Source organism: Oryzias latipes, chromosome 12 (assembly GCF_002234675.1).
Source record: "Oryzias latipes chromosome 12, ASM223467v1".
NCBI lineage: Eukaryota > Metazoa > Chordata > Actinopteri > Beloniformes > Adrianichthyidae > Oryzias > Oryzias latipes.
In genome coordinates this window covers 16799252-16810774 of record NC_019870.2, presented here as the reverse complement: position 1 = coordinate 16810774, position 11523 = coordinate 16799252, and the positions used below count along the sequence as shown (strand labels likewise).

The 11523-nt window shown below is 37.0% G+C and overlaps 2 protein-coding genes across 3 annotated transcripts; one reads left to right on the top strand and one right to left on the bottom strand.

The window, feature by feature from the left end:
• Positions 1 to 1265: 1265 nt before the first annotated feature.
• Positions 1266 to 5906, bottom strand: LOC101162541 (E3 ubiquitin-protein ligase RNF170). 2 transcript variants are annotated; one of them, XM_011481912.3, is made up of 7 exons: positions 5658 to 5906; positions 4914 to 5077; positions 4341 to 4416; positions 3647 to 3761; positions 3329 to 3402; positions 2065 to 2196; positions 1266 to 1929 (listed from the first exon to the last, which is right to left on the bottom strand). In XM_011481912.3, exons 2-7 carry the CDS (start codon positions 5051 to 5053, stop codon positions 1660 to 1662), a joined length of 807 nt encoding a protein of 268 aa, XP_011480214.1. In that variant the 5' UTR covers positions 5054 to 5077; positions 5658 to 5906; the 3' UTR covers positions 1266 to 1659. The 2 variants fall into 2 exon arrangements, with proteins under 2 accessions (XP_011480214.1, XP_004074899.1); XM_004074851.4 differs by having other exon boundaries at positions 5682 to 5905.
• Positions 5907 to 6798: 892 nt separating this feature from the next.
• gpn3 (GPN-loop GTPase 3) lies at positions 6799 to 11451 on the top strand. The gene is made up of 8 exons (XM_004074849.4): positions 6799 to 6961; positions 7118 to 7226; positions 9461 to 9628; positions 9738 to 9862; positions 9960 to 10075; positions 10742 to 10838; positions 10931 to 11059; positions 11146 to 11451. The coding sequence occupies exons 1-8, from the start codon at positions 6914 to 6916 to the stop codon at positions 11209 to 11211; spliced, it is 858 nt and encodes a 285-aa protein (XP_004074897.1). The 5' UTR covers positions 6799 to 6913; the 3' UTR covers positions 11212 to 11451.
• The last annotated feature ends 72 nt before the right edge of the window (positions 11452 to 11523 follow it).

Here is an 11523-nt window from a genome sequence, read left to right as displayed (position 1 = left end):
TGATTGAATGAACAAACCTGCTCCAGGTAATCAACAGCAGGCGGTGCAGGGAGAGCTGGTAAACAGGCAGGGTGGTAGATCTCCAGCATCAGGAATGAGCAGGCCTATATAGTTTAGAGGCAGTTTGTCTGTTTTTAAATGCATTTTTCAGTTTGTTTTGACCTCATCTGTGCTTTGATTTATATATTTTAATTTTATCTACACACTTTTGATCTTGTCAGTGATGTGTCCAGCAGCACCGACGCGTCGGTCTCCCACCACTTTTAGATATCACCACCACGAATAAAACATTTTTTAGCATCCAAATGCACTGGAGCTGCAATTTTAGAAGAATACCAAAGGCAAAACTTTTTCCAAAATGTATCTATAAAACCACAATTAAAGAATAAACGATCCACAGTCTCAATGTCATTTAAACAAAAACTTCAGCCGTTCTCTTCAAATCCAAATCCATGTCTCAGAAATTCCTTAGATGGGAAAATAATTATTATTTTAAAATGAATGCCTTCTACTTTTGGTAAAATAAATTTTTTTACGAAATTGGATCTTATTTCCATCAAAAATAATGAATAATTGATAGTCATACATTGATGAACAGCACACATGCATAAATGTATCAATAAAGTATTTACAAACAGATTTGATTGAAACAAAATTCTTCCAAAATAGTTTTTATGCTGTCTGTACTGTATGAGTTGAAAAAAATGTCATTTGAAATAAATGTGATTCCTTTTTTTCCTTTCAAAATATTAACAGATAACTAAAAAGTTGTTTAAAAGACAACTTTAAGTCCATTTTTATGAGAAAATAAGTTTGAACCATATTTATGCCCAATTTGACAAACTTAAACACATGAAAAGATGATAAAACACAATTATGTTATTTTATGCACACACAAAAAAAACTTTTCTCCTCATAAATGGCAAAGTGGCTTTAGTCATATTGTACCATGACTGTCCTGGAGCTCGTTCTTACAAAAAAGGTAGATATAAGTCCTGCCATTTCAATGACAGAGCGGAAATAGAGAGATCTTTACAATTGTGCTTCAGTTGAATTGTTTTGGGTATAAGTAATCGTCAAGTTTGGTGCACACTTGTGCATGGCTGGAGGGTTTCATTTAGAAAAATATTTCCCCAAATCTATACTTTTGATTTCAGTCCACGGGTAATGTAGCTGTGTTTTTGCAAAAAAAGCTCAAATTAAATGTTAGATCCGTGTTGAATGTGTGCATAGTTATCAGCTAATTAAAAACAGGCTATCAAATCAATTTTTTTTTAGCTTTTTTATTCTTTCAAATAAACATGACTGACACTGGGATTTCCACATGCACACTTTCAGCTTTAAATCCTTTTATTGGAGACACTTTCATCAATTCAGTGCTGTCAAAAATGTTCCATCAGTGTCTATGATTCTCCTGCTGCAGCAATGTCCATTATGGGTGGACTGTAAACAATTCATCTTGAATTCCTTTTATGAACTTTATAGACAGAATTATTAAACCTGAATTACTTTAAATTGTATTTACATAATATTTAGACATCAAAATAAAGCCATCAGATGGAAAAAAATCCCATTAAAATTCGTTTTGCACGCTGTGATTTGTTTGCTCTCCTCTATGATGCAGAGGTTGTTTTGTTTTTTTTCTCATCATGTGGTCTCCTATCCGTTCAGTCTTTGAGTGACCACCTCTCTGTACATGATTGAGATGTACACAAACAGAAGGAGGATTACAAAGAAGTCGTCCATGAAACCCAGAAGGCCGAAGAGCGCTTCGGGGAGGATGTCGAGCGGTGAGGCCAGGTAGGTAAGAGCACCGACAAGACAGAGGAGAATCCGAATTCTGAACATCCAGAAGAGCCCGCCCACTGAAAACATCTCCCTGAAGGCGTGACGAAGCAGGGTGGGAACGTCGCGCAGCCTGTCCATCAACTTTGAGTGAGAGATAGAGGGGAGGAAGGGGGGAGGGGGGTCATGTTTCATATCACAGGAAGGATTTTTAACCAACTAAACATACATAAACAATTATTTAGAGCAAGAAATAAAGTTTAATGGATAAACACTCACAGATCTGGGCTGGCCAGAGAACCTTCGGTTATAATCATTGATGTCTCTCAATATAAGCTGAGGTTGTGCCTCTCCATCCTGAACCCTCTGAGGAGCAGCGTGCTCATGGAAAAGGGGGAAGAGCAGGGTTACCTAGGAGACCAAAGAGGGGGGGGGGGGGAATCAGAAACAGGGAACGACAGTATCTGACGTCTGTACGTGTAATTCTTGAATTTTGCGAAATATTTTTGACTGTTCTTGGATACATACATCCTCTATTTCCCTTTAATAGTGGGGGAAAGTGCATAAATATCAGAGTGACTGTTAAACGTTTAGGGCAGACAGGCTCCAAACTGAATGTACTGCAAAACAGAATTAGTATGCACAGAAAAGAAAATGTTTCTAAAGATATATTGAACTTTTTTGTAACACCCACGCCCGAAATTCAATTTCAATCATCTTTTGATCTATTTAAAAAATGTCTTCCCAGTGGTCTTTTAATTATGATTATGTCGTTTTTATCCAAAATCCAAAAACCTGTGTCGTTTTCTAGGATGTAAATTCTGCAAAGCGGCAGGACGAGTTGTGGGCGGGGCCATTTTCTGTCAAGCATCTGTCTATGCGCTCTCCCGCTGGTGTGCAGCCCCTCCCGACCCCAACCTAACAATAAGAATGGCGAGCAACATCCAGCCGTACAGTTTGTCTGTTTGTCTGCAAGTGGATGCATCAGAATGGAGCAGAGCAGCGAGCTTGAGGCCCTCCCAACAAATTCTCTACGTCAAAAAAGAGCTCATTTTTAAACAGCAGTTTTTCATTTGCTCCTAATTCACAGCAATTTGAATTTTATACATGTCCTCCATTTGTAGAATTTGTTTTTCGCACATAAACATGTTAACAACACAAAAAACATAATTTTCATTGTAGAAGATCTTAAATGTTTTTTAAACCATTCCCAACAGATTATGCTAGAAAAAACAGATCTTTTCTATAGAGATGTTTAACTTTCAGCAACAGTCACTAAGGACCCTTTCCCAGTTTTACTAGAAAAATCAGTTTAGGAAAAAAAATAAAAAAATCATGTCATAAAACAGAGATTTTGGCAATAAAATATTTTTTGATTTGATTTGAAATGGTTTATTTCAAGCAATCAAATAGAAATAATATACAAAAACAATAAAATCATCCGTTATACATTCATACCATAACTAATCAAGCTTGGATAATTAGACATATTAATAAATATTGCTTGAAAATAAAATATAGATATAAAAGCAATAAAACTCACAATTTGTCTGCAGATTGGGCAGTGGATGGCACCAAGCCAGGTGCCATATCTCCAGTAAGCCATGATGCAGGAGCCTGTGTAAGAATATGTTAACATCTTAAAAACCATAAATAATCCACATCTAAGTAAAATATCTCATTGATGAGGGTTTGACACAACTTCCAACTATTAAAATTAAAACAAAACCTGTTTTACAGGAGATTTAGAAGAAATTAGCACAAGATTGTACAATTTCCTCACAGAATATCAAAAGTACCTTCACTAATAAATTGTGTGAGGAACCCCTAAACTATACTTTGCTTCTAAACTCTTTCTTACCACAGAAAAGGTGTCCACAGTTTGTTTCCACGGGCAGAACCGCCTGCTGCAAACAGACGGGGCAAGACATGTCTGTGTAGAACTGCTGCCTGGCCTCTGCCTGAGGGTTTTCATCCTGACAAACCACACGCAGAGAACACGTCTCACCATTGCAAACAGGACGTTTGACAAAATAAAATACACAGAAAGACATCTTCCTAAAATAGAATCGGTGATTCTGCAGAGCTGCAAAGATCACTGTTATGAAATATTTCAATGTAGTGGTTCTGATTCTGCAGTTCCTCCATTTCCTGTGTCTGCCTGCTTACATATGTTCTTAACTCCTCACTGAATTTTAAAGCCTTTTGAGGTGACGATGAGCAAACAGTTTAAACTCAATTCAATACTGAAGATACTGGCCGTCTGTATATGTATATGTATAAATATTTTTAAAAATGTAGTTTTAACTTACTCAGATAAATAAATAAATAAATAAAAAGGTTATTTTAAAGTATTACAACTCCAAGAGTTAAAAAAAAAAAACAAGCTACATTTATTTTCTGTTTACTTGTTTGATTTTTTAAAAAAATAGAGCAGTGAATGATTTTATTTTGAAACTCAGAATTAAGCAACAGAAGAGAAAAACGGCGCTCTGTGGCTACAACTAGTCTAGGTTTTGCCAAAAACTTTCTGGGGTTCTTTCTAGGTTGCGCACCTGTTCAGTTTGAAGCTGCTGTCGGACCGCTCGGACATGCTCCTGGTTCTCAGGGTGGATATTCTGCTCATCTTGCCTTAAAAAAGAAGACAAAGAATAATGATCAGACACTAGGATGAATTATGTCATATATGATTGAATTCATCCTTAAATCCCTGACTTGAAAAATCCAAAAACAAAAAGATTGCAACAGATTAACGCAAAGAGAGGCAATCTGAGTGTGTCAATTCTCACTTATGTGTTTCTGCCTGAAGGACAAAAGGTTTTCAACCGTCGTTGCGGTAAGAAATGGATCAATGAAAGAAAATTTCATAATGATGATGTAAGTAAAATGATCTGCCAACTTTGATTGGAGCGCAAAGACCATCATTTTGCTCGTTGCGCAGGGAAACGAGCCTGATCGATCTGGCGTTACTTCAGTCGCTTTAAATTCTAGAATTAGCTCCTATATCTGTGATATCACATAAATTAAACAGCAGCATAATTTCTCCAATCAGCAGAGAACAGCACAGTAAAAACACTGCATGAACTCAATGCTGCCAGTTTTTGCACAGACTTGTTGGTCTTCATTACCTGCAGAGAAGAGTGAGGAGGCCCGCCAGGAAGGTCAAACTGAGAACTACAACAAACAGGACCTGGTTGCTGACACCTTCGATGATGGTGTCCTCATCCTGGATCAGGTAGTCCAGCTCTCCACATTGACTATCCCCCATTCCCTAAACTCATATCCTATGACTCTGGAAAATGAGCAGAGAAAACAAACCCGGAAATTCTTTATCTCCAAAATAAAAGCCTTCAATGGAGAACAGAATCTTTTTAATTGTACATTTTCCTGACAATTTGACACAATTGTAAACATAAAAACCAAACAATATAATGTGAACAATTTAACAGAACAAAGAGAGTGGATAATTGTTGAAAGCTGGACTCTTTTGGGGTTTTGTTACCTCATTCCTGAGCAGCTTATCGAGAATTCTTGAAAGCAAACGTCATTTGTAAACAATTAATGTTTACTTATAGGTTCATTTATCTTAACGGAGGTTTTCAGACCTCATTACTTTTTAACGCTACACAAACGATTATTATAGTCATTTATAACTAGGATTTAAAAAAAGAGAGGATTATTATCGCTCGTAAACAAATACAGAGCCTTATGCTAACAACAAACCTTAAGGTAGTTCCTGAAGTGAAACTATTTCATATCACGTAAATCGAAAGCACTGACGAAAATTAACATGAACGTGTTTCAGACAGCAAAAAAAAATACAACAAAAAAAGAAAACATTTGTTTTAAAAAATAGAAAAACAAAGACTTGCCATAGTTAGTAGTAGTAGTAGTACCTGCTAAGAAGTCCACCGTCACGCGGTAATGTCTGTACACAAACTTGGCCTGTTAACTCCATTCACTTCCTCGAAACATACTATTAATTTAAGCGCCTGATGAAGGACGCAATCAACAAACTTGGTGAGCAGGAAGGCTTGCATACGTTTCCAAATTTCACCTGATCATCGCATGTTGATGCAGTCACTTTCTACTTCTTACTCAATTTTGGTGGTTTCGTTTGTTGACAGCAAAGATCCCTGGGGCTCTACCGCTCCCTAACGGCCAGTTTGTGAACAACTTATTGTCATGATCTTTGCTTTAAGTTTCATGGTTATCGTGGTCATATCATAGGCAGTTTAAACGACTTGTTCAAATAAATACATATGGTTTTAATAAAGCAATTTTAAAGTTAAAGAGCAAAATTTTTCATTTCCTGGGGAAACTTAAAAAAATGCCACAACTGACACTGCCACAGAATTTGCGACTCAATGGTAATTGACACACAAAAAGAAAACAATTGTTGCACAGTATTTTCCTCACTATATTGGTTCAATGCTCATCATCAGTACATTCGTATGGAAGATTTCTGTAGTATATTTTAAAATGAAAGTCAATACCAGAAATGCTTTTTCAATTTTTAAAATGAAGCTGCATTTGTAATAATTTATAATAAAAAAAAAAACAATCCGACCAAACCACTTTTTCTTTTTCTTCTTCTTCAACACAGCTCATTCTGTCACTTAATTAAAATGAGAAAGAAAATGGTATTCGACATTTTTTACTAAATGTGTAGCATAATGTAATTAGAAATATCTTCTTTGATCATCAAAGTTTATTAACAGAAATGCTTTTTCATTTTGAAAATGTAACTGCATCAAGTGAATTAAAAAATAAAATTACAAACGAATGAGCCAATCTGCTTTTCTTTTTCTTCTTCAACACCGCTTATTCTGTGGCATAATTAAAGCGAAAATGCAAAGATGGGATTGCATTTTTGTTTTCACATCCACCGTGCGAAAGGTGTAATAATTCATCACCAGTTCATTCCATTGTGGCTCTTTTTCAGACCACTGTCACCCTGACTTCCATTTCCTCTTTTGATCAGTAGGTGGCAGTAATGAGCCTGACCGTAAATCATCTACCGGAGAAGAAGAAGTAGCGTCATCACACCGATGCGTATGGCATTACAAGCTAGCGTCTGTGGTTAAAGATACTTAAGATCTTTATCACACCGCATTTTTCAGAGAAAATGCCTCGCTATGCCCAGTTGGTGATGGGCCCGGCTGGTAGCGGAAAGGTATGTTTTCAAAAATGCCACTGGATGGTCTACAGCCTCTTGTCTGTTGTTGCTAACAGTACATGAGGTGGTGTCAGTCACCCAGCGTGTTTTTATTTTGTTATTGTGTTTTGCCATTAATTGTATCTTTTTAAAATATTATTATTAATATTTCAGAGTACGTACTGCTCCACCATGACCCAGCATGCAGAGGCTTTGAACCGCTCAGTTCAGGTGGTCAACCTGGATCCAGCAGCAGAACACTTTAATTACCCTGTTATGGCAGGTTAGTATGCTCAAAATGAACCGTTTGTGTCTCCAAATATGAAAACAAAAAAATTAAAAAACGATCATGTTGTCATGGTAATCCATCTATGACAGCAGGATGTCCTTTCTGACGTTGGTAAATCCTTGTTAAAGTCTTGAGATCTGTTGAACCTAATTTACTTTTGTTTAAAAAAAAAGTATTTTATTGAATCTTTAAGTTTATATAATAATAATAACAATATTAATAATAATAATAGTGGATTGGATCTTTCTGCGCTTTTCCAGACGCTTAAAGTGCTTATTATGTGTCCATTATTCATTCACTCCTAAGTCATATTATGGATACACCTCAGTATTGAGAGATAGAATGTTACAAATTAAAGACTTCATTTGTAAAGTGAAGTAGAAAATAAGTATTTGGTCAATATCAAAAGTTCATCTCAATTCTTTTGATAGAGGTCAGACATTTTCATTGGGTCTTCTCTTTTGGTCCATTTCTCCATGTAGATCTCCTCAAGAGCTTTGACGTTACTGAGCATCACAGACTTTCATCTCCCTCCACAGATTCTCTATTGGATTGAGGTCCACAGTCTAGCTAGACCACTCCAGAGCCTTAAAATGGTTCATATTTTGCCACTTTTGTGTTGCCTAGGCCAGTGTTTTTCAACATTTTTTGAGCCACGGCACACTTTAACCTTGACAAAGACACAGCGGCACACCAGCATCCAAAAAAAAACTCAGTCTGTATTGATCGACAGCCCCCCCCCCCCGCAATCTCACGTGCATTTTTGTGATAATTGGGGCAGAAAAAACAGGAAGTTGCAGCTGTTTTTTCTAAAAGATGAAATAAAAGTTAAGTTAGAAAATTCAAAAACTGTTTCATGTGTGTTTGTTGTGGTTTCAAGACATTTAACAAGGACGACTCATTGTACGCTAAGACGCTGTCCCTTTAACCCAGTGCATCGTGGGAGATGTAGTGTGAAAACTGCCGCAAAAGGGCAGAAGCTTCAATGTTTTGTTCACTTGTTCCACGGTCTGACACCGGATTCTGTGGAAAGCTACACCGCTAAAGACGACCTTTGGCTGGTATTTTTGTTAGAACCGAGAGACTTTATGAGCTAAATCGGGACAAGGAAGTGAAGACTTTAACCACTTCTGATTGGTCAGACTGATGACATGTGATTAAACCTTCAAGAATGATTGGCGGAGACAGTTAAAGGGGCGGGACTTTTCCTAAAACAGCTAAAGCTGCAGCCAAATCGCGGTACCGTCATTCTTATCAAAATGTCTTTAATAGAATCAAATAAACACAAAGAAAAAATAATTTTGTGATCTTTTATATTCCTAACTACTCAGTGTTTTATCAGGGCCTGTTTGGATGAACACAGAGCTGATTTCCTGGAGATGGGAAATGTTTTTAGATCAGTTAATGAGGGCAATTTCCCACGGCACACTGGACCATCTCCCACGGCACACTAGTGTGCCGCGGCACACTGGTTGAAAAACACTGCTCTAGGCAATGTGTTTGAGATTTTTGTCATGCTGGAAGATCCAGGCACATTTCATCCTCAGTACTCCCACTGAAAGAAGAAGTTTTCTTTTGCCCAAAATCTCTCCATTCATCCTTTTCGTAACAAGGATCAGTTGTAATGTCCAGTGAGCAGAAACACAGGCCCAATTCATGATGTTTCCACCCCCATGCTTCACAGTAGGTAATGTGTTCCTGGGATGTGAATTGGCGATCTTTCGCCGCAAAAAACTGCAAGTGGCGTTGATGCCAAAGAGTTCCATTTTTGTGTAGTTCTGGGCGGTTTCCTCATCGTTCTCAAGATCATATAGCAAACAGGTGACGTTAACACAGGAAACATGGAAGAATTTCTTAAAGAAGTAACAGGTCTGTGAGGGACAGACATCCTGGTCGTTTGTAGGAGATAAATACTTCTGTGGTACTTTTTGCACCACTGAATAAATAAATGATTTCAAAATCCTAAAATACAATTTCTTGGATTCTTTTTTTTTTTATTGTCTCTCTCACGGTTGAAGTGTATCTAGCTATGATGAACTTTAGAGACCTCTACCATTTTTAAGTAGGACAGCTTGCAGAATCGGTGGCTGACAAATACTTTTATCGCCCGTCGTTGAAATTAGAAGCAAAAGTAGATGATTAGTGAAAAGTGAGATCCTGCGAAGGTTGTTTTTTTAAGTCCGTTTCCAGGAATTAATGCCTTGTGTTTTTTTTTTTTGTGCTTTCAGACATCCGGGAGCTCATCCAGGTGGACGATGTCATGGAGGATGACTCTCTCAGGTTCGGCCCCAACGGAGGCCTGGTGTTCTGCATGGAGTACTTTGCTAACAACTTCGACTGGCTGGAGGAAAGCTTAGGTCACGTGGAAGACGATTACATACTGTTCGACTGCCCAGGTAAAAGCCTCAGCTCGGTTTCTGCAGGGAGTTGAGGGTTCGTGATTGTAAATCCAGCATCCGGAGGTGTTCTGGTACCGGATGTAATTTGTTTTTTTTTTCTCTGCAGGTCAGATTGAACTGTACACCCACCTGCCTGTGATGAGGCAGCTGGTGGAGCAGCTCCAACAGTGGGAGTTTCGGGTTTGCGGAGTGTTTTTGGTTGATTCCCAGTTCATGGTGGAATCTTTTAAGGTATATATATGTATCCTTTGCTCTGTGTTGTTATTTTTGTTTGTTTGTGTAGAACCTGAACTGATCAGCACCAGCTTTTCTCTTTGTTTCCCTGCAGTTTATCTCTGGAGTCATGGCTGCCCTCAGCGCCATGGTGTCCCTGGAAATTCCACAAGTGAACATCATGACAAAGATGGACCTGCTGAGCCCCAAAGCCAAGAAGGAAATTGAAAAGTACGGACAAAGCACATCTGCCAGCTTTCAGAAAAAAATTAAAACGCCACAGAATTGATTATTTACAACCATTCTTAATACAGTCAGAAAACAAAATCAAGCAAATGTAGAGATTAATTTAGAAAAATAGAAACATCTGAAGAGGTGAGTTTGGAAAAACTAAAGAAAAGCTGCCTTTATTACTAGTTTCTTACAGATTAAAACCCAGCAAGTTCCACAAGGTTCCACTTAATGATTGGAAAAATAAACTTAATTTATTTTTTGCCTACATACATTCATTTATTAAAAGTAACGTTTAAATATTTACAATAATTAAACTAAAAATGATAAATATATAGTGATAAATTTAATATTTTTATGAAGTCCAAATACAACAGAAATTATTTAAAATACTCACTTTTATTGCCAGTAATGACATATTTTTGATAATTAACAGTTTAGCAAGTATTTGCTGACTAGAATTTAGATTTCTCAAAGTGTAGGTTGGACCTGCTGGGAAACAAACATAAAGTTTTGCTTATGGTTTTTGTTTTTCTATGTTAAAAGCATGAATGAACACTTTTGATTTATTTATTTTGATTTTTCTTTAACTGAGTGTTGTAAGTTTGCAGAAGTAAGTAAATGTTCCTTCATGAAATGCGTGTTTGTGTTGTTGTTTTTTTGAAGGTATCTGGACCCAGACATGTACTCAATGATGGAAGATAGCTCCCATACAATCAGAAGCGCCAAGTTCAAGAAGCTAACCAAAGCTATTTGTGATCTTGTAAGTGGACTTGCAGCTTTGTGGCCTAATCTGTTGTCGTGTGTCATTGCTGATTTTTTAAAATTCTCTAAACATTTGGCTTCTTTGTCCAGATAGATGACTACAGTATGGTAAGGTTTCTGCCCTTTGACCGGACTGATGAGGAGGGTATTAACATAGTGCTGCAGCACATCGACTTTTCCATTCAGTATGGAGAGGACCTGGAGTTAAAGGAGCCAAAGGTGAGAACATCTCTAGAGAAAAGATGATTTCTTTGATCTTTGATCTTTTATGTGACATTTGAGGTTTTGCTTTTTGTCTTTTGCAGGAAGGGGATGAAGAACCAGCTAATCTAAATTATGACGAGATATTCCAAGACACAGTTGGCAGCTGAAGCTGGAATCCAGATACAATAGTTGACAACGATGTTTGACTGATTGAAAGGTTGCATTGACTGCATGATTTAAACAAAAACAAAAAAGAAAAGAAATTTGAGTTTTTTATTGGGTGTTTTTTAGCCTCATCGTTTCGTTTTTTTGTTTTGTTTCTGTGTTGATTCTGTGGAAAACTCTGATTTATTATCAAAGGAAGATATAATGCTATTTATTTTTTCTAATAAAATCAATAAAACACATGCCTTGTTGCTTTGTAAAATCATAAAGTCACAAACTAAAAACAAAATGTCAAAAATGGCCTTGTAAACTCA

Excerpts from the sequence above, each read along its gene's own strand:
- gpn3 (XM_004074849.4), top strand. The coding sequence starts at position 6,914 with ATGCCTCGCTATGCCCAGTTGGTGATGGGCCCGGCTGGTAGCGGAAAG. Across the intron at positions 6,962-7,117 it reads GCCCGGCTGGTAGCGGAAAG|AGTACGTACTGCTCCACCAT; the intron begins GTATGTTTTCAA and ends TTAATATTTCAG. Across the intron at positions 9,629-9,737 it reads CATACTGTTCGACTGCCCAG|GTCAGATTGAACTGTACACC; the intron begins GTAAAAGCCTCA and ends TTTTCTCTGCAG.
- LOC101162541 (XM_011481912.3), bottom strand. The coding sequence starts at position 5,053 with ATGGGGGATAGTCAATGTGGAGAGCTGGACTACCTGATCCAGGATGAG. Across the intron at positions 4,417-4,913 it reads CTCCTCACTCTTCTCTGCAG|GCAAGATGAGCAGAATATCC; the intron begins GTAATGAAGACC and ends TTCTTTTTTAAG. Across the intron at positions 1,930-2,064 it reads TCTCTGGCCAGCCCAGATCT|TTGATGGACAGGCTGCGCGA; the intron begins GTGAGTGTTTAT and ends TCTCACTCAAAG.